The 19,578-nt window shown below is 36.8% G+C and overlaps 1 protein-coding gene across 1 annotated transcript in view; it reads right to left on the bottom strand.

The window, feature by feature from the left end:
- zc3h7a (zinc finger CCCH-type containing 7A) overlaps positions 1-19,578 on the bottom strand; it is a 30,584-nt gene that overhangs the window by 6,195 nt on the left and 4,811 nt on the right. Inside the window, exons 11-20 of the mRNA XM_077213363.1 lie at positions 18,845-18,876; positions 18,589-18,760; positions 18,316-18,474; positions 18,014-18,219; positions 17,603-17,703; positions 16,646-16,827; positions 16,491-16,561; positions 16,265-16,401; positions 9,602-9,707; positions 9,375-9,483 (exon numbers count right to left, since the gene is read on the bottom strand). Coding sequence (XP_077069478.1) covers positions 9,375-9,483; positions 9,602-9,707; positions 16,265-16,401; positions 16,491-16,561; positions 16,646-16,827; positions 17,603-17,703; positions 18,014-18,219; positions 18,316-18,474; positions 18,589-18,760; positions 18,845-18,876 — 1,275 coding nt within the window. The remainder of the gene's footprint in view (positions 1-9,374; positions 9,484-9,601; positions 9,708-16,264; positions 16,402-16,490; positions 16,562-16,645; positions 16,828-17,602; positions 17,704-18,013; positions 18,220-18,315; positions 18,475-18,588; positions 18,761-18,844; positions 18,877-19,578) is intronic.

Below are 19,578 nucleotides of genomic sequence, written 5' to 3'. Positions count from 1 at the left end.
AAATATATTACACTAAAAAACTGGTTATTTTAAATTGTAATATTTCACAATCTTACCGTTTTACATATGCAGGAATGAAAGCGTATGTATAAGCTTACAGCTATTTGGCTAATGATTAACACTGGCCTGACTGACGTCTGCAGAACAGGGAAGTTGTTTAAGAGAAAGTTATTTAAAAGGTAGGGCAGACAGGGGACAGTTGCAACACTTTTTGCATTTGGCTCTGTTACTCAAGAGACGGTTTGGATTAGATAAACCAGTTGTTTATACAACAAACTTACATATGCATGTTAATAGTCTAAACCAATTAAAGATAATTATATTTTTCACAATTTGCATTTGAATGCAAGGAGTCAGATGTTGTAACTGACCCCGGGCCAGTTTTTTTTAAAACTAATGTTTTATATTACCATTTTTCATTTTAACAATACGTTACGCATGGTCACAGACATCTGCACGCGTGTTCGCATGTGCACACACACATAAACATAAACCTCCCGTCCTTGCTCCAACGTGATGAACTAAATCGTTTTTTCATAAGTTTTTACTTAAATATAATAGAGCATCCAATTGAGCATGTGCAGTGTGAGTGGCATTACTCTAGCTTGTTTCTGGTTGGAGAAAAATGACACGTTGCAACCATCACCTGTGGCAACTGTCCCCAGTGTCTCCTACACTTTTAACCTTTTTTTGTTCAAAATGGACAGAACTTAATGAATCAATACATCATTCCTTCCAAAACTTTTTTTCTTTCCCTCATTACCTGTGTTAAGCATATTATAGGCGTTTATATTTTAGATCGGTTAATGGTTTTCACAGGAAATTGCGTAAATACATCACAACCTGTTTGTGTCTCATCATGTCCGTAAATAGAGAACAGTAGCTCAAGTAGGGCTGGGTAAAAAAATATAGATTTCTCGATTTTAAACAATTCTCATTTTTACGAACCGATATTGATTCTTAAATCCCAAGAATCGATTAGGCTAGCCTTCCCGTTTTCAGTTGATGAATGAATGGAACATTGTAGCGCGTATCCCATCCAATAAATCGCAATATTCTTTGTTGATACGAAACAGTCTCAGATTTCAAATTACCTCCATTTTCTTACGAAAATCAAAAACAAAAACATTGGCGCTGTGGCGTGAGATCGCTCTGGCGCAGCTCAAGAGAAGCAGCAGCGAGGAGCGCAAATGATCTTCTCTTCCGCCTTAATAATACCAGTTACAGCGTGAAATAAACAAGAATAACATCTGAAAGTGTTAAAAGATAGAGTACAACTAATCGAATTCCTTATTGTCACATAGAATCACTCGGTGTTTCAACCGTGGAAAGACGTCAGTGAAACAGCTTGTAAACAATGTCATGTCACATTTACATCCAGTGACCATAAACTCGTAAGTCAGCTAGAAAAATTAACTCTAGAGAGGAGCATTTTGCTAAATATATGCACCATATTACATATTCATTATCATTTTTAATGTTCTTCAATATTTAATTCATGTTTGAATAAATCGGGCAAGTTTTTATGAGAGACACCATTTAACAGTTTATATTTCATATAACTTTATTATTATAAAAATAAATAAAAGTGTATTTTAAGTGTTTGCATACAAATCAGTTAATTTTTACCTTCAATATTATAGTAGGCTACAACTGACTCCCATAGTTTACAGCATTAGTTAAGAGATTTGTTTTCCTTGAGAAAATTTGCCAAGTATTGTACCTGATATCCAAAATGATCAATATTGAATCGAAATCGAATTGCAAGCTTGTGAATGGAAAGCGAATCGAATTGTGAAAAGTGTCAATAGCCAGCCCTAAGCTCTAGCTACTTTGACGCGTGTATGGTGTGTGAGTGGCAGAGGTTAGTTGTCATAATGAGCAAGAAAGGTTGACATGAAGCAGCTAAATCTCAAACCTCCAGGAAATCACCCATTTTAAATAAACACCAAACAGTGGAGAGTGAGAACACGACAGTTCACGCCATCTCACAAAAGCCAAGGTGATGTTGATTCTTGTTTTATTATGAGCTCTGAGGGATTTGAAATGTTGTAAAAGTGATGCGGAGATGGCGATTTTATTACTCAACAGGTGAATAAGGTATTTAATTGAACTGATGAATTGCCATATGCATCTCTATAAAAGAGTGCATTGTAAAGCATCTATTGTAAAGGATCATTTCATTATGGTTGTTTTAGTGCTATGCAGGAATTTATTTTCCAGAAGATCCCATAAATATTAATGGGTAAAGCTAAAGTAACATCTTTAGCTAGAGTCATCTAAACTGGTTATATGTCTTAAAGGTGCCGTAGTAGGTGATTCTCTGCAGAAATTTTTTTTTTTGCTACACTGGTTGAACGTCTCCTCATATCCTGATCAATCACTCTGTTATTTGGTCTAAATGCATTTTTATAAATACATGTCGTCTGGAAGGTGTAGGAGCATAGAACGTTAGTTCAATCGTTGCGTTCGGTCCAAACGGTCCTATAGCATGTTCCCTGTCTGTCAATGTGTGTTTGCATACCACTGCGCAGGCCGTTCACGCAGAAATAATAAGTCTGAGTGTTCACGTACGCTAAACAAACCGAAAACCCGCTGCATCTAATTCCGCTTTTAAGAATTTGTTTAACCCTTGTGGACATTTTTGGCTTTTTCAGTTTTGTTTTTTTGATAACTTTGTCTGTGTTAATGGTAACTGCATAAAATTAGCCACAGGTGTGTATTTTCATTGGAATTTTAATATTTCACCCCATTTCCTTTAAAAAAATCTATTTTGCACTAGGTAAAAAAAAAATCCTCCCTCCTAGCATCGTTTTGACAATGGCCCCATTGAAACCCATTAAAAGTGCGATTTTTAATCCCAGGGCCATTTAACTATAAAATTATGCAATCTTGGTTAAGAGGCTTTCATTATGTTGGCAAGGCTGAAAAAATTTACATTTGTACTATTTCTTATCAGATGGTGCCATTTTTTCAGGTTTGGCCTATAAAGCAAATACTCGCTTTATTCCGGTTTTCTGCTTCGGCATATTATAGAGCCAATTGGATCAATTATGCAACGATATTTGTGTGGGTGTGTTGGTATGGATGTCAGTGTGGTTCGTATGCGTGTTATAAAAGAAATGTGTGTGTATGTTCGTAATAGTGAGAGAGAAAAACTCAACAGCAAATGACAAATCCAATCACTGTGCACCAGTGGAGTTTTGCTGGCACCCAATGGGTAAAATCTGTTACTGCGCCCAAACAAAATCTTACTGAAAGCTTTTTTTGAGATAACCTGAAATTTGGACCTTATTTAGATTTATGGCTTTGATTTTCTAGCCGTTTTAGAGTTCAACTTGTTTCATAAAATATATATTTTATATAAACTATTGCTCAAATAATTTTCATAAACTTCATTTTTTTTACTTCAGCAATAATCTGCCAAGGGTCTTCTTTAAAATGAAACCAAACTTAAGTCTGTGCTCCCAAGATTCAAATTTTTCGGACAGTTTTTTGACGTGGACATTTTTGTCCTCTATGCAGCTAGGTTTAACTTTTTTCTAATTGATGCACAAGGGTTAAGTAACTACCAAAACTATGTTATTCAGCAAAATGCGTGCAGTTTTATTTCTTAACCGATATAGGACCAAAAGTTACATAGTGTACCTTTAAAACAAGGGTTCTCAACTCTGGCCCTCAAGGCCCACTCTCCTGCCAAGTTTTGCTCCTTGATCAAACTCACCTGCCTGTACCTTTCTAGCAATCCTGAACACCTTGATCAGCTTATCCAGGTGTGTTTGAAGAAAACTTTGCAGGAAAGTGGATCCCAAGGGCCAGAGCTGAGAAACCAACTTTAAATAAACAAATGGTACATAAAACCACTCACTTGTGTGGCCACATTATGACTTCACATTATACCAGTCTAAAATATATCTCGATACTAATACTGAATCAATACCACGGCAAAAAAATAAAACACAGTAAAAGTAACTGAATAACAGAACTTCAAATTCTTAAATAAAATAAACTCACTTGACCAGCATGTTCCTGCCCTGCTTTTTGACCATTCCCTCTCCTTTATTTAAAAAGAATTACATGCCACAGTGTGAACACATCTCCTTACAGAGATGTTTGCAATTATCACATTATCATGTCATCAATCACATTCGCTAACCTTTCACAGTTCTGAACAGGTTGGGATAGGGTTGGGTGATATGACAAATCTTTTATTAGTAATTTATTTAATTTCACAAGTATTATACATTTTTTAAATATAATTTTATAAAATCACAATATAGTATAATATTATAGTTTTAATAGCGAAGATAAAAATAAAATACTAAGAAAAGATGTAAATAGCAAACAATAAGAACAAATACAACATTAGAAAGACACAAATGAAATAGTGCTTTAAATTTTTCAGGTAAGCTACTCTCTATAGAAAATCAAGAAAGAAATTAAATCAAATGTGACAAAAGAAAAGCACTTCACACTATAAATGAATACACTGATTCCTAATAAATGAATACACTGATTCCTAATAAATATAAAGTTAAATTTATTTAAGTTACTCAGTCAAGCAGTGGGTGATTTTCAGATTTCTTTTGTTGTTGGTTTAAGATTAATCAAACAGCCAGCAGGTTTGTTAGTCTGCTGTCACTTTAAAGGGTCATGAAACCCCCAAACACATTTTTGAGATGTGAACAGATATGTACAGGCTGCACATCACTGAAAACACTAAAAGCAAACAAGTGGAAATTGGTTATTTTTGTGTTTTTCAGAGCAATTTCTTGTAGCATGCATCTGGGATGCCAATCTATTGTGATTGGCTGTCGGTGGCTGGAGAGCCGGATTCTGCATCATTCAGTTCTGAACACTTTTCTGCATTTATTATTTATTATGCATTTAATAAATGTGCATATGTGTCGTAGTATGCATGAAAACGCATCACAGCTGAGAATTCAAACGTCATGAAAGACCATTTCAGCGCTGTTCCTTCACCTCTGAACGTTCAGCGTGGCTTTCGGTACACATGTGCCAGTGTGTTTCATCAACACAGTAGCACAAAAGTGTTGTTTAATTTTCCCCACAATGCTGTCAGAGCTGGAATTTGACTACAACACATGGAAATTAAGACTAACAATATTTAGTATGTGACATCATGCAGACGGCGCATGAGTGGTTTCTCCGCAGAACCCCGCAGTGAGTTTAACAACACTCGCAACGAGGATCATGTGGTAAGCGCGTTTCAAGTTATGGATTATTCTTATACTCTAGTGCTCTAAACATGAACCAGCACATTATATACACACACATCACCACCTCATCTTAAAATGAAATATATTTGCAAATAAGGACACTGATATAGCCGTACGTCTGATCATGAACGCGATGACACGATGAACTATTCTGATACACAGAAGACAATGATGATTTCTGATAGTCAGAGTAAAGTGCATTCACACAACCAGCGACAGGATCCCATACATTTCAATTGAGAGCGGATGATTTCCGGCGACTGGATGGGGTATGTCCAGCACACAGTGACAAAGTTGAGATGTTTAACTTGATGCAAATGAAGAGCAACTTTCAGTAGCGACAACCAATAGGAATGAAGTCAGCGGAGCGCTCATTATTAGTCGCTCTTCAGTGCTTTGTCTGAAGCTCATTTTAGCAGTCAGAAACAGTGCTATATTTTATGTGTCTTCGTGAACAAACTGTGGTACTCACCGTGCTGACTCTGAGCCTGAATGGTTTTGTGAGCCTAGATAGACCGGCATTTGTCCTTTTGCTGCAGTTAAATAGCCGCAATGGCAAAGAGTACTCGCTGTTTCTAATTCATCTTTAATATTATGCATTTTATGTACCGATTCAATTTATATTTAGACGTTTCCATCCAAAATGTTTGTTTGTAGCAGCAAAAAAATTAACATCCATTAATGTCACTCACAAACATTACTATGCAACCAGTAGTGGGAAAGCCCACTGGCGACATGCAGCGACAAAGACGCTTGTAGTGTGTAACGGGGAGGCCTATGAACTCCTTGTGAGTCATGAAGCGGACTTCTGCCTGATGAAACCGCAAACTCTCTTCACAGGGCTCCAGACTGCAACCAATTGGTACGCATTTTGCGACCATTTTTCCTGCCGGTGCGGCCAAATATTTATTTTGGAACGATAAATATTATTGATTTAATATTAAAGCGGAACAAAAATGCGGTACACATTTATGCTTCACGGACCGTTAATTAGTTCGGACCAATAATAGACAGCGCCCCGAATTTGCCAGTCGCGGCAGATCTCGACAGATATCAGATCAAACAGCGCTGACGTGGTAACCAGGAGAAACACTTATAGAAGGCTTTCAGTCCACAAATTAGCAACATTCACCATGGATTTATGCTAATGTAGTATCTAACCATCATAACCATGGTATTGTGACAGAAATAGTCAAACGCTTACAAGTACTACACATCCTTTTCCAGCACTTCAAAACTATAATATCATATATAAATGTTATTTTTAATGTAATGACCAACGCATTTTTTGTTCATCCTTCAAAGATTGTCCTAAAACTAAAAAAATTTAAGATGTTGGAAAACTTATTCCTAAAACTTAAAATAACTTATTTAAAAAAAATATATATAATAATTCAATTACCATTGTAAAAAGTAGGATGCTTATTGGATATTTTCACTCCCTAATATAAATGTATTTTCACTCGTTTTGCAGTTTAATTAATATGAAGACATTATGAATGACAATAATTAAAGTTAATTTGATCTACACCCTAAATTAAGCTTAAGCCGTGTGTCCACCAAAGCGTTTTTTCACGGACCTGGCATAAAATCCTAATTGTTTTCAATGGGAGCACCGCGTTTTTAAAACGCCATGAGCGTAACGAGGCGCTGAGCGTGTATTTAATGCTCAAGCGCTGAGTGCCCGGTGTTTTTTACTGGTCGCCGAGAGTTGAAAAATGTTTAACTTTTGGTAAAACACTGCGCTCATCAGTCACTTTTTACATAGCCGTCCAATCACAGTAGATGAGGGTCGGGAAAAATATCACAGCGACCAACTAGTGTTGTTTTTGGCGACCTTTTTTAATTTTAGTTTTAGTCTAGTCTTAGTGTCAAGCTGTCATTTTAGTTTTATTAGTTTTAGACACGTTCATACTCTTTTTAGTCTAGTCTAGTTTTAGTCGACGAAAGACAGTCTAGTTTTAGTCAATGAAAATTGTATTTTAGTCTCTTTTTAGTAGTGTAATTCTATTTAACCCAGTCAATATAGTATAAGTAGCCAACATTTTATTTTAGCCAAACCCATTTCAAACAATATTATCTTATTATAGTTATCTTATTATATTATTGTTACCTTATAGACTCAAGAATACATCCATTCCAGACACAGAGGACGCTCTGATTTGAATTTACAACATATTTATTTTACCAACCAAACATGTTAGAAGTAGCCTACACACATGAAATGAAAGTTTTTCCAAATGTCATTTCTTTTCCTCCCAAAGACGAATCCCTTTCTCTGTGTCAGACTTAACTTTGTTTGTTGTCGTTTACAACATGTTTCACACATGTTTGCAGTGCGTATATGGTGCGTATTTTTTCCCGCACCCATGTTAATAGGTTAGAGCGCTCACACCGCACGCGGTCCGGCAATGCGCTCCAGGAGCGTGCGTGCAAAACAGCAGAGCAGAGATCTACACAGTACCTCAACAACGCGACAATGGATGTAGGCTAAAAATATTGATTTGAAATAAAAAATAGAGAATAAATATTGTGTGGTACAGCCGTAGATCAGTTGCGCACTGCAAACGCAGCACATGTGGAAGCACAATAGTGCACGCTGCTCCTGCATACACACCGCAACACGCACCGCATACGCACTACACACGGAGTATGTGTGAAACAGGCGTAACTCACGCAGCAGATGCATCTTCTATCTAAATAATGCCGCGAGTGGGGCTTGAGGATGTGAAGTCGCCTGCGTCTGCGCAGTGCGATCTGATACAGCCCCTGAAGTGACACAGGAAACAGAAATGCTGCATAATAATAATAACGCAAGTAAACGAGACGAAATAACATTTCATCTCGTTTCGTTTTGGTCAACGAAAATGAAGAGATATTTTTGCATAGTTTTTATTTTGTAAACCACATTTAGTCTCGTTTTTATTCGTCAACAATATTGCATTATACATTTAATTATAGTCATCGTCACATGACCAGCATTTACGTTGTGTCTTGTTTTCGTAACGTGATAAAGGTTCGTTGACGACGATATTTAGTCATAATTTTCGTTGACGAAAGCAACACTACGACCAACTGTCACATTCTTTCTGTACAACGATGTTAGAGCTAACCGAACAAAATGGATAAAAAATTAATTTGTAGTATGAAACAAATTATCTGCAAAATCAGTTACAAGTAAACTGTGCTGAGGATATTCTGTATCATAGCAACGAATCATCTAAACTGAAAAAAACGCAGCGCTGCCAAAACGCTCTCAAGCGCCCACAGCTAGGCGTTTTCAGCAGAGTGTCTAGCGTTTTCAGCTGGCTAAAAACACTTTGGTGGACACATGGCCTAAGTGCTTTATTGTTAGCCCCAGTGCTACCAGATATTTTTCGTAGAACTCAGTGGCTCCGGTGTTGCTGCCCTCGAATGTTAGTCTGGAGCCCTGTGAACTTAACATACAGATATTACAATGTGCAGTTTTATTTTAAGTCTATTTATAATTAAAGAATTTGTCAGTATTACTGTTAGTTTGGGGGAAATTTGAATAAATGCATTGCAAGCTGATTTAACGTGTGCCCCTAAATATTCTGCTTGCGCTCCTAAAATCTTCAGTCAGGGGCTACAGCGATCCTAGTAAAAAAAGAAAAAAAGTTGCGTCGCTTAATCACGTTCAGTGAGAAAGGCCCTTGAGCCCTGCAGACCCTGAAGTACATCACACGTCCCACGCCTTATTTTCTCATGCATGCATATATTTTTGTTTTCTAAGGTGACGATAACTTTAATCCATCATGCGCTGCACGGATACATTTTACTCCCTGCTGGAAGTGGAAGCAGAGCTCTGCACACTAGCCCTGACTCCTGATGTCACGCATCGACGCAAATCAATCAATACAACTCTTGTTAGAATGCGGTCATTCTTAAAGTACCTGTAACTAATAAAATGTGGAACCGTACCATTTTTAATAGCAGGGTCTCGTAATTATCTTTCTAGCACAGGTATATTGTTCAATACTACCACTCACTATGTATTGGTTGTCTGGAAATAATGACCAATGAAGCTTAACTAAAACAAAAATTATTCCTATATAAGTGTGTCTCTAAATGCAAGTCATGCAACTCCAGCACTCAAACGCATAATGAACTTACTATTGTTATCTTTCATGAAGGTCCATAGATCTCTTTCTTCTGTGCTGTGAGCAAATGTGCAGTTTCCAATGTACTGGCACTTTTTGCCTGCTGCCACATGCAAGCAAATCTAAAAACATGCATGAATAACAATTATTCAAGAGACAGTGACAATTTATGAACCATCCATTTCTGTTCATATTGAAGAAAAATGGACTTTAACATGAAAAAACAATAATAACACTTACTTCAAACTGAGCAGGAACAGGTTTTTTTGTTGGGAGAGGTCGAACTGTGGTCCACTTTTTCCGTTCAACAGAACTAACCAGAACCACTCGTCTCTCTTTAGACCATCTAGTTAACAGAAAGTGACAAGTCATGAGTTATCAGACATGGGTATAATAGGCCCCCTTTAATATCCTCCCATTTTTCAGTCTTGATTTTGTTTTTGGGCTTTACTAGAATGGCCAGATGTTTTGGAGTGGGTTTCTCAAAAGCATCGTGAGCCAAGTTGATCATAGCGACCATTGGTGGCTATGGTTCTACAATGTACTTAGGCTTACAATGCTTTTGGGAAACGCAGCCCTGTTAAGTTCCCATCTCTATTAAGCCCCTTCTTCCGAAAGCACAATGTGCTCTGATTGGTCAGCTGGACAAGCGTGTTGTGATTGGTTGAAACTCAATACTACAATCAAGGCGTAAATGCGTTTTCATCTCCCATTATTAGGGCTGGACAATAATTCAATATCAATATATATCGCGATATTTTTTTTTCGATAACGGTGATATGATTTTTAAACACATTTTCGATATTTCAATATACATAGCAGCATTTGTCACTGACTGACGTTAGGCGCGCAGCCGTCAGAAAGAGCAGAACACAATTGGCTACTTTCCTGATGACGTACACCACAGACACGCAGCCACTGCTCAGAGCAGCGGATCTCCAACGCGGCAAGTTTCAGCCACAGAATGAGCGCCCCTGACCGCAATGCAAATGTGACTGAATGAGTTTCCACAAGTGAGGAGAAAGCAGACGAAATAGTTGATAAGAGAGGAAAGACTAATTCAGTGGTGTTTCAGCGTGCTGCAAAATGTGCCGGAGTGTGACTGCCGAGTCCGACTAGCAGCGGGAACACATCAAACGAGGATCAGGAGATAGACTGTGCCGACGCGCGCGTCCGCGGCCAGGAGCGTCGCGTCCACACTCTAAAAATAGCTCACCGAAAGTTCTAATGAGCAGGTATCGCTCCCTGTGAATCAGAGCCATATAGAGTGACGCGCGCACACACACGAACACGACGCGCAGAATCCAGTTCTCTTTCTTTAGCGCTTAAATATTAACACACACATTTATGCCAAAATGTCCGTTTTGTCAATTGTATCCTCACAAGAACAGTCTAAATGAGTTAAATAAAATCTTAAATGAAAGTTAAGAGTAGTGATCGACCGATGTATCGGTTTACCGATATTTAAGCATTTTCCAATAATCGGGTATCGGTTTTGTAATATCGGATTCGCCGATAAACGGCGCCATCTTGTGGCCGTTTTGAGAATTCCGCCATTGCAGCCCTATTCTGAGGAGATCAGTCAACAACAACTCTGTGCACACGTAAAGTATATGTTCTACTTGCTTTGCTTTAATTATTCAACTTTAACATAAAAGGTATGCAGAAATGAGGTTTGAGACATAAATGCCTGATATAGTTTATGCAGCTTGGTTCTAACAAATTGAGACGAACTCATGGAGTCACGTAGCATAATCCGTCATGTCCTGCCCCAATAAAGACGTAACTTTACATGAATTAAATAAAACACACATGAATGAGTGCATGTTGAAAATAAAAGCGCTGAATTTAATTCTTTATCTGTTGTATTTGCTCACCATTAGTCTTGAAAAAAAGTTTGTTCATATTGCTGAGCACTCACTGGGTTGATGATCAGGAATGCTCAAGCACGGCCACTGAATGAAACTTTTGACAAGATTATCTTGTTTAAACAACCTAGATTATATGATCATTTACTACATAGCAATTATTTTGCTGATACACATCTAAATATACCGCTTTGTGGAAATTAATTATGTATTATCTGCACGCGCGATCGCGGTTGAGTAGCCTATATATAGTTCTGTGAAAATGCGCATAGATAAACAGCACTTTGTCAGAAAGCATTTCATGATCTACACCTACAAAAATATTATTAATAATTAATAACATACTAGTTGGAAAATGCAATGATGTATATGCTGTTTTGTTTGTTACTTTCCTGACAATGTTATATTCCAGCTAATATTATTCAGTGAATTAATATTACCCAGTGAATTATTCCTCACTCTTAGTTTAAACCTATTAAACGGCACATAAACCTTCTAAAACTGTTTAAAATGAATTACATTTCTGCAAAGGTGATATGACTCCCTGTCAATTATTTTCTCCATATGGAAACATTACACTTTTAACATTTATTTCGCCTATTGTTAACATTGTTGCTGCTGATGCTTATAAATTATATGTATAATATACATATAAATTATATAATGTAATAATATAAATGTTTTTATTGTAATTTGATTTATTTACCATTTATGAAAACAAACGAAGCAGGCTTATAGAGCAGAATGCTGAAACACTCTGTTTTCTACACTACAACCTAGTTCTGCTTAACTGGGAGTATTAAGTTACACTACTAAAATAGCTACTAAAATTATACTGTTTTAATTATTCTGATTTCTTTTGATTATTTTAATTTCTTCTATGTAAAGCACTTTGAATTACCATTGTGTATGAAATGTGCTATATAAATAAACTTGCCTTGCCTAAAATTCATGTAATTTAGATTTCTCCCCCCCCCCCCCAGTATGTTAGAATAATGTTTGTGCTTTATTTTTTACATCATCAAAGCTTTTATTTTTAAACAAAGGCACTTTATTTTTTGGACTCAGACCCCTCTATTTATTTGTGTATAAATATAAAGTTTTATATATATATTATATAGGAGGGATATTATATATTATATAGGAGGGAATGATTATATAATATATATATATATATATATATATATATATATATACATATATATATTATATAGGAGGGAGTGATTGTTATAAATAAAATGGTTTGTTCAGTTCATTTGTGTTGTAATAATTGTGTCAAAAACAGAAGTATAACAGTAAATAAATATTGGTTCTGCATATCGGTTATCGGGCACATAAACATGCAAATAATCTGTATCGGTTATAAAAAAATCAATATCGGTCGATCACTAGTTAAGAGTAGCCTAAATGAGAAAATTAAATGCGTAAGATCCTCTCATCAGCGACAGATCTTAAAGGGACAGCAGCCAATTCTGTCTGTCAGTTAAGTTAACCAAAGTACAAAGGGGAACAGAGCAAATTACTCACTGATCTTGTCTAAAGAACGTGTGTAGCTTTAATAAAGATTAATCTATATTTAATTTATAATTTATGCAGTTCAGACTATTTGATAACCTTATTCAATTTCTGTATATTTCAGTTTTATTTACACACAAAACATTAATGGTGAACATTTTTGACTTTATAAAATGATTATCTCAAGTCTTGAAAAAAGTAAGACATGTTTTTGTTATACATAGTTTAGTAGCATACTTTTATTTTTGGCAGAATTTATCATTATAATCAACTTAATCATTTCCTGGATTTTGTAACACCATAGTCCCTTAATTTATGTAAATTCAGGAAATGGGATTTAAATCGGAAAAAAATTCCCCCATTTTGTCTACCAAATGTTGCACAAATGTTATGGCAAATGTAAATTTAAAAACAGAAATGCATTGCCATTTTACATATTACATTTTCATTTTGCATATTACATTTCAAACTGAATATTGCTACCCATATGCTTTCATAGTCTTGTAGCAGGTATTGAGAAGAGAATATTATTGTTATGATGGGTTATTTCATTGCTTCATGTAGTTTGTTATGGTGCAGTAGCGAAAGACTCCAGCAGATTTCATAGACTTGGCAAATTCATTTTTCAGAAGATTGTAGGAACAGACATCTGTTATGGGCGTTCTTGGCAGTTTTTCTGAGGCTTTTATATTGTTCATATCGATATCGGAATTATATCGTATCGACCGAAATTAAGAAATATATCGTGATATAAAATTTGGCCATATCGTCCAGCGACGATTATTTGGCCATAATTAGCATAAACTCTTTTTCGTACAAGTCAAAAACCACCTGAAGCGAGAGTAAAATAATTGTTTCCAATTAAAGGTACAATATGTAGGATTTTTGCAGTAAAATATACAAAAACCACTAGGCCAATGTTATATATTTTGATAAAGTTGATTACTTACAATATCCAAAATGTTTCAAACTATTTTTAAATCGTGAGAAAATTGTGATTTTAACCAAGGAAACGGGACGTGTGAGCAGGGGTGAGGAGTCGCCAGTCAATGAGGTCATATCCGTGTTAGCCTCAGTTTCCGCCAGGTTTGCGCTCGTACTGCCATAGTAACCATGGCGACAGACGTTGACAACTGGGTTATGCCATTTATGCCTAGCAGGACGCTCACGCTGTTGTTGTTTTGTTCAAACATTATGAACCATGGCAAGCAGACTTTGAGACAAAAAGAGGACTAAAACGAAGATTGCTTTTCGAGATGCCGAGAGCTCCACGTCTGCGACTAACTTCGACTTGACAGAGACGCAAGTGTTGCATGTACTTTATTAGACAGGTGAGCAAATGTACATAAAACTATCAATGTTATTTAGTTCAACATGATGAAATGTTAGAATATGATCTGTATGTTATTCTAATGTTGATCTAGCTTAACGTACTTATGGCTCGTTTCCACTGAGCGGTACGGTACGCAATTATTTGCGTTTCCACTGTCAAAAGTTGTGAATGGTACCAAAAAGCCGAACCGTACCGTACCACTTTTTGGGTACCCTTCCGTTGGGGTACCTAGCACAGTGGAACGGTACTAAAGGGTGTAGCTAGACTCACTGCAGAACGCTGATTGGTTGACAGAGTATCGTCACTTGCGCGAGCTACAAGGGGAATGACAACAAAAGCAGCGCCATTTTTTTAATATAGAGTTGGAATATAATAGTATGGTTATTCTTTCACGAAATGTAGTTTTAAGAGTTTTTCAGACGAGAATGTAGTTGTTTAAAGCTCAAATCTGTGGTTTATTTATAATGTTTTATGATAATTTGATCTATTCCAGGCGATCACCGGGCGCTCGGCGCTCATGGTCCCCGCCTGGAACAGCCTTTCCTCGGCTAGTCGTTCTGACGTTTGCCGCTGACTCTGTAGTGGTAATTCGTCTTGTGTAAATTTAACGGGTGATCTTTGGTCTCGTGAATCGATAATTCGTTCCCTGGCCAATCGTTTTGGCTGAGGGTTAAGTGAAGTTTCATATATTTAGGCTATTTAACTTTTCCGTTGTAACGTTAATGTTAGACCAGCGCTGAATTTGTATATTTGACTGAATTTTTTGCTTTATCTCTTATTGTATAGCTTCTTGTAACGTTACCTTTTACTTATACTTTTATAATGGCTATTATTGCTAAAACTGAAATTTAACTGGGTTGAGTTTTGTCATTTTTTATTTTATTACAAGATTATCACTGTAATGTTGTTTATTGCAACATTTGTACAAATGCAAATATTGCCAGGAATATGTTTAATATTTTTAAAATTTAAATGAAAAGATGCAGGGTTGTGTTTTATATTTCGTTTTGTTATAAATAGGCTAACGTTAAACATGCAGTAAATAATATAATCAGGTCTATACATTGCCTGAACCACATTTGTGTGCCTATAATGTTTAAAATTTATTTAAATGAAAACGAAAAGGGACAGAGTGGTGTTTTATAATATATTTCGTTTTATTGTTGCCTAAAATTTACATGCAGAGCGAGCTGAGTGACGCTTTCAAGAACGCGCTGTTCCATTTGGAGAATTACCGGACTCGCGTCCTCGGGAGTCGTTCTGCTGAGAACTTTGCGTACTTGTTATTGAGAAATGCCTAATGTCGGCGCTTGTCTTCTTGTGACAAACATGCCGAGAAGCAAGGACAAGATCTGCTGTATGCCATCCATTAGTGTTTACTTTGTCGCTTTCTTCTTCGCGCGAAAATGACGTTGATCGCTTCTTTCCTGCAAACACCACGCCTATCAAGTAGGGTACTGTTGGCGGTGGAAACGCTAGCCGGATCATGGTTTACTGACCCGACCCGAACCGTACTGTACCGTACCGTACTGCTCAGTGGAAACGAGCCATTAGTCTCATACAGCCAACACACAACCTAACTAACAACATTCAACACACTCAAATGCCGTTTAGTGTGATAGTGTAACTGTTAGAGCAAGTGAAACAGCGCTGCGTTACCTCAAGTTTAATTAGTCTAATAAACTGACCTGTGTGAGTATTAATTCAGCACTTGCGTGTAGTTCGGTAGAATGAAATGTCCTTATTCTTTTATATCCGTGGGACTCGCGTGGCGTGTGGCGCTGGTATACGTCTAGCAATCGCGCCCTGCTTCATACCACAGTCATGTTAAAAACATCAATGTATTCACTCATCCATAAAAGATCCATCAGCTTGATGACAAGATCCATAATTCAGCTTAATGTGGAATATACGTCATCAATATACGCCTTTGTCATTGTAAGAGGTTAGCGACCCCTGGTGGCGAAAAATCCTGCATATTGTACCTTTAAGGGATTTGAGACAGGAAATGTGTTAAAGGATGTACAAGCTATTTTTTCACATGAAATGAAAGTGTATGGTGATTCATGTTCTTCTGCCACTATTAAAGATTTCTCCTTTTATGTTTCACAAAAGAAAGTTGAGTGGGTTTGAAACAAAATTCAACTAAATGATGACAGAATTTCCATTTTTGGACTCAGGACTCACGGATGCCTGGCCTTAGCACTGCAGTACTTCTTGTTTTTGTCCGGCTCGCTGACTTGGCCGTTCCTCCAACACTGAGCACATACAAACTGCATCTTCAGGTTAACTGGCCCAAATCTGCGCAAGGCTGGTGGGAGCTCCTAACGGAATTGCCACAAACACAATATAAGAAATCACTCGCAGAAACATGGGTAAATACGTTCTATTAGTAAACATGTATAAATTCTACCTGGGCTTGTAGAGCAGCATCCATATTCCAATATTTCTGTGACTCCTGAACAATACCTTCATGTGAGATACCTGAAACAGATCAAAACAATACAACAGTTAGTTTTCCATCAACCTCGATGTCTGATAATTCATGAGACTTAAGTAGATGCTCACCTCGTTCACTCTGCATCATCCATACTTTGAGCTCGATGAGGCTGTGGGCGTAAAAGCAGGAATCCTCACGCTGGCAGCCGTATCGTACCTCATGCCTACACAGATCCATCTGGCAAAGAGGGATGTACGGACGCACTTTGGAGTACCTGACGGTTTTGTCCCTTAAATAGTGTACAAGGCACCTAAAAAAAAATAATAATAAAAAAAGTGTGTTATTAGTGTCAAAATTTTATACAAGTAATAAAAGATATCACCTAGGGCCAGGCAATAAAGACTACAACAAAAATGTCATCACTTCCTGGCTCTCTGGAACACTTCGGTTTGATTGGTCAACTGCAGCATCTTTGGGTAAAATGTTTTTGTATAATGACCACTAAAGCTATTGTTTAAAAATTGTGTAAAAAAACAATTGAAAAGAAATAAATCAATTGATATTTTTATTTTAATATTATATTAATTTGTATTATATTATATAAGTATTTATTATTTATACTACAATAGTGATTTTAACAGTTGCTATTTTCATCATATATAAAAAATTAAAACCATATTAAAAAGTTTTTACTAAAACATTTTAAAGCATGCAAAACACTAGGTTTTCGGAGTTATGATGAATCTGTGACTCATGCTGATTCACTGAGAAAGTTTGAAAAAATTCATTAAACTTTCGAACTCTATTGAGGTTTAAATCATAGACACAATTAAATCTGTGTCATGGCATGGTGTGGGTGTGAAGCTGACCTACGGACAGAGCTCAGGAAGCTTAAATGGGCAAATAAAAGTTACAGAATGTTGGTTCATTTTCACCAACAAAATAATATTAAATATATAAACACTGAATATATCACCTAGCCCTGATCAGATGCATTCATTATTTTCAGACCAACTGCATCCACTGCAAAGCATGAATCTGCACATTTAGTGTCTGTACATGTCTTCACAAGAAGAGTTGCTTACTTCTTTTCCTCAAACGCATGCTTTGTCACTGGGTGAGAGCATAGACCGGGGTTGTCCTTATTGGTTTTGCTGATTATTCTGGGTTTGTGATCAAAGCACACCTACAGACCAAGTCACACATGTTATTTTTACAGCTCCTTCAAAGTTTAAACAATTTAAGCAATGATGAAAAACAAACACTGAAACCGAAAAATCAATTCTTTTGAAAACCAGTCATTCCAGTTCAATGATGAAATGAAAAGGTGTGTTAAAAGACAGTCAGTCAGCTGCTGAAAAAAATAAATGTCTCCAGCAAGAACGGCCAAACTCAAACATAAAAAAACTAAATTAATTTTAGTCAGCTTACTTTCAGGTGTATCATGGATTAGCCAATAATAACAGCTACAATGAGCAAGCCGTGGCACATTTTACCTCACAGAGGAACATAAATATCCCATGGTGCTCCTGTAGGATTTTGGGCACTGTCACATTGATCTTAGGTCTATATCCGTAAGGATCACATAGATTATCCCTGCAGATGAAGCCTTTGCGTTCTAGCGTCCACACATCAATTTCTTCTTGGCAATAAGCAAAGGTACAGTGGCCAAGATACCGGCATTCTTGTCCTATTGCCACATCTATAAAGAACAATTTGAGGATTGTTAGTAAAAAAAAAATCTGCAAAATGGCCACATAAAGCCACATAAGGCCACAAAGGAGAACAATGCAAGCACCTTTGCAAACATAATAAGGCCCCATGTACTGGTTTTTAGTGGGTCTCGGGCGAATAAGCTTCCACGTTGGAAGTTCTGCATGTTTGTTTCTACCCAAAAGCAAATCTTTTTTGCATTTGTGGTCCTCTGAATGGTAAGCATAATCCAGCACTCCAGGTCCTGTGAATACAGTCATAAAAAAAAACCTTATGCAAAACGTCATTGTTTGCCTATTTAAAAGGTTGAGCACTGCAAACGCTGCCTAGCAACACTTCCTGCATGACTGAGGCTTACCGGTTTTAATGTAGCATGAGGAACAGGCCTGTTTAAAATCATGTGTATCAGCAAGTGGGTTCTTGGCAAGGTCTAACTGCGGTGGATAATCCTGCGCGAATGTCCCATCGGATGTACTGAAACCCATCCCAATGGGTGGAATGGTTGGCACTGTCATATCGCTATTGCCCAGCTGAAAGAGCAAATCATGGAGATTAACCAAAGACAATCAATCATATTCTGGAAAATATTGAATGTAGATGTTGAAAACTCTTACCGACATAAAAGGATGCTGGCTAAAGACTTTATCTGGTCCATAAGGATTAAAAAAAAAAAATACAGGAAAAGAAAATCAGAAATGATATGTAAAAACAAACAAAGAAATAATGGTTTCAGCAGACACTGACAGCAGGGTCCAAAATTAACACTTGTCAGTACACCAAATTGGGGTTAACTATGGACTTTAATAAATAATATTGCAGATCCCAGTAAAGCGCCATTTTGTGTTATTAAAGTTTCAGTGGGTGACAATGACCCGCAGTCTTCATCACAAATAAACCAGGAAATGAGCTCAGTAATAATGCCACTGTTATGGAGTGCTGCAGTGATGATGTATTTTTTTAGGCCAATCCGGACGTGAACATCAAATGACAGTCAACTGGATTTACCCACTGGCTTTTGGATTACAGAAAATAAACTGAGCAACAAAAGCTTGATTCTTGCACATTTGTTCATCATAAATATTCAGAAATTAACAACTTTTTGAAATCTAAATACAATGGCTTAAAGTAAAAAACTATAAACTAACCAAGCTACACCACGATCGCACGATTTAGCTTCCAACAACTCTTTCAATCTCAAGTCAATAATTTGAAAGTTTAAGTTAAGTTAAATAATCCCAATGAGGCTGTAAAAGCAGACTAGTGAGTAGAAGAGTTCACCAGCTCAGTGTGATGTGGCGACAATAATCCCTGTAGTCCTATTTAGACACTTGTTAGCAACCGCCTCTTT

The sequence above is a fragment of the Siphateles boraxobius genome, unplaced genomic scaffold, assembly GCF_051911475.1.
Source record: "Siphateles boraxobius isolate OS27281-9 unplaced genomic scaffold, OSU_SipBor_1 66, whole genome shotgun sequence".
Taxonomy (NCBI): Eukaryota; Metazoa; Chordata; class Actinopteri; order Cypriniformes; family Leuciscidae; genus Siphateles; species Siphateles boraxobius.
This window is presented reverse-complemented; position numbering and strand designations above follow the sequence as displayed.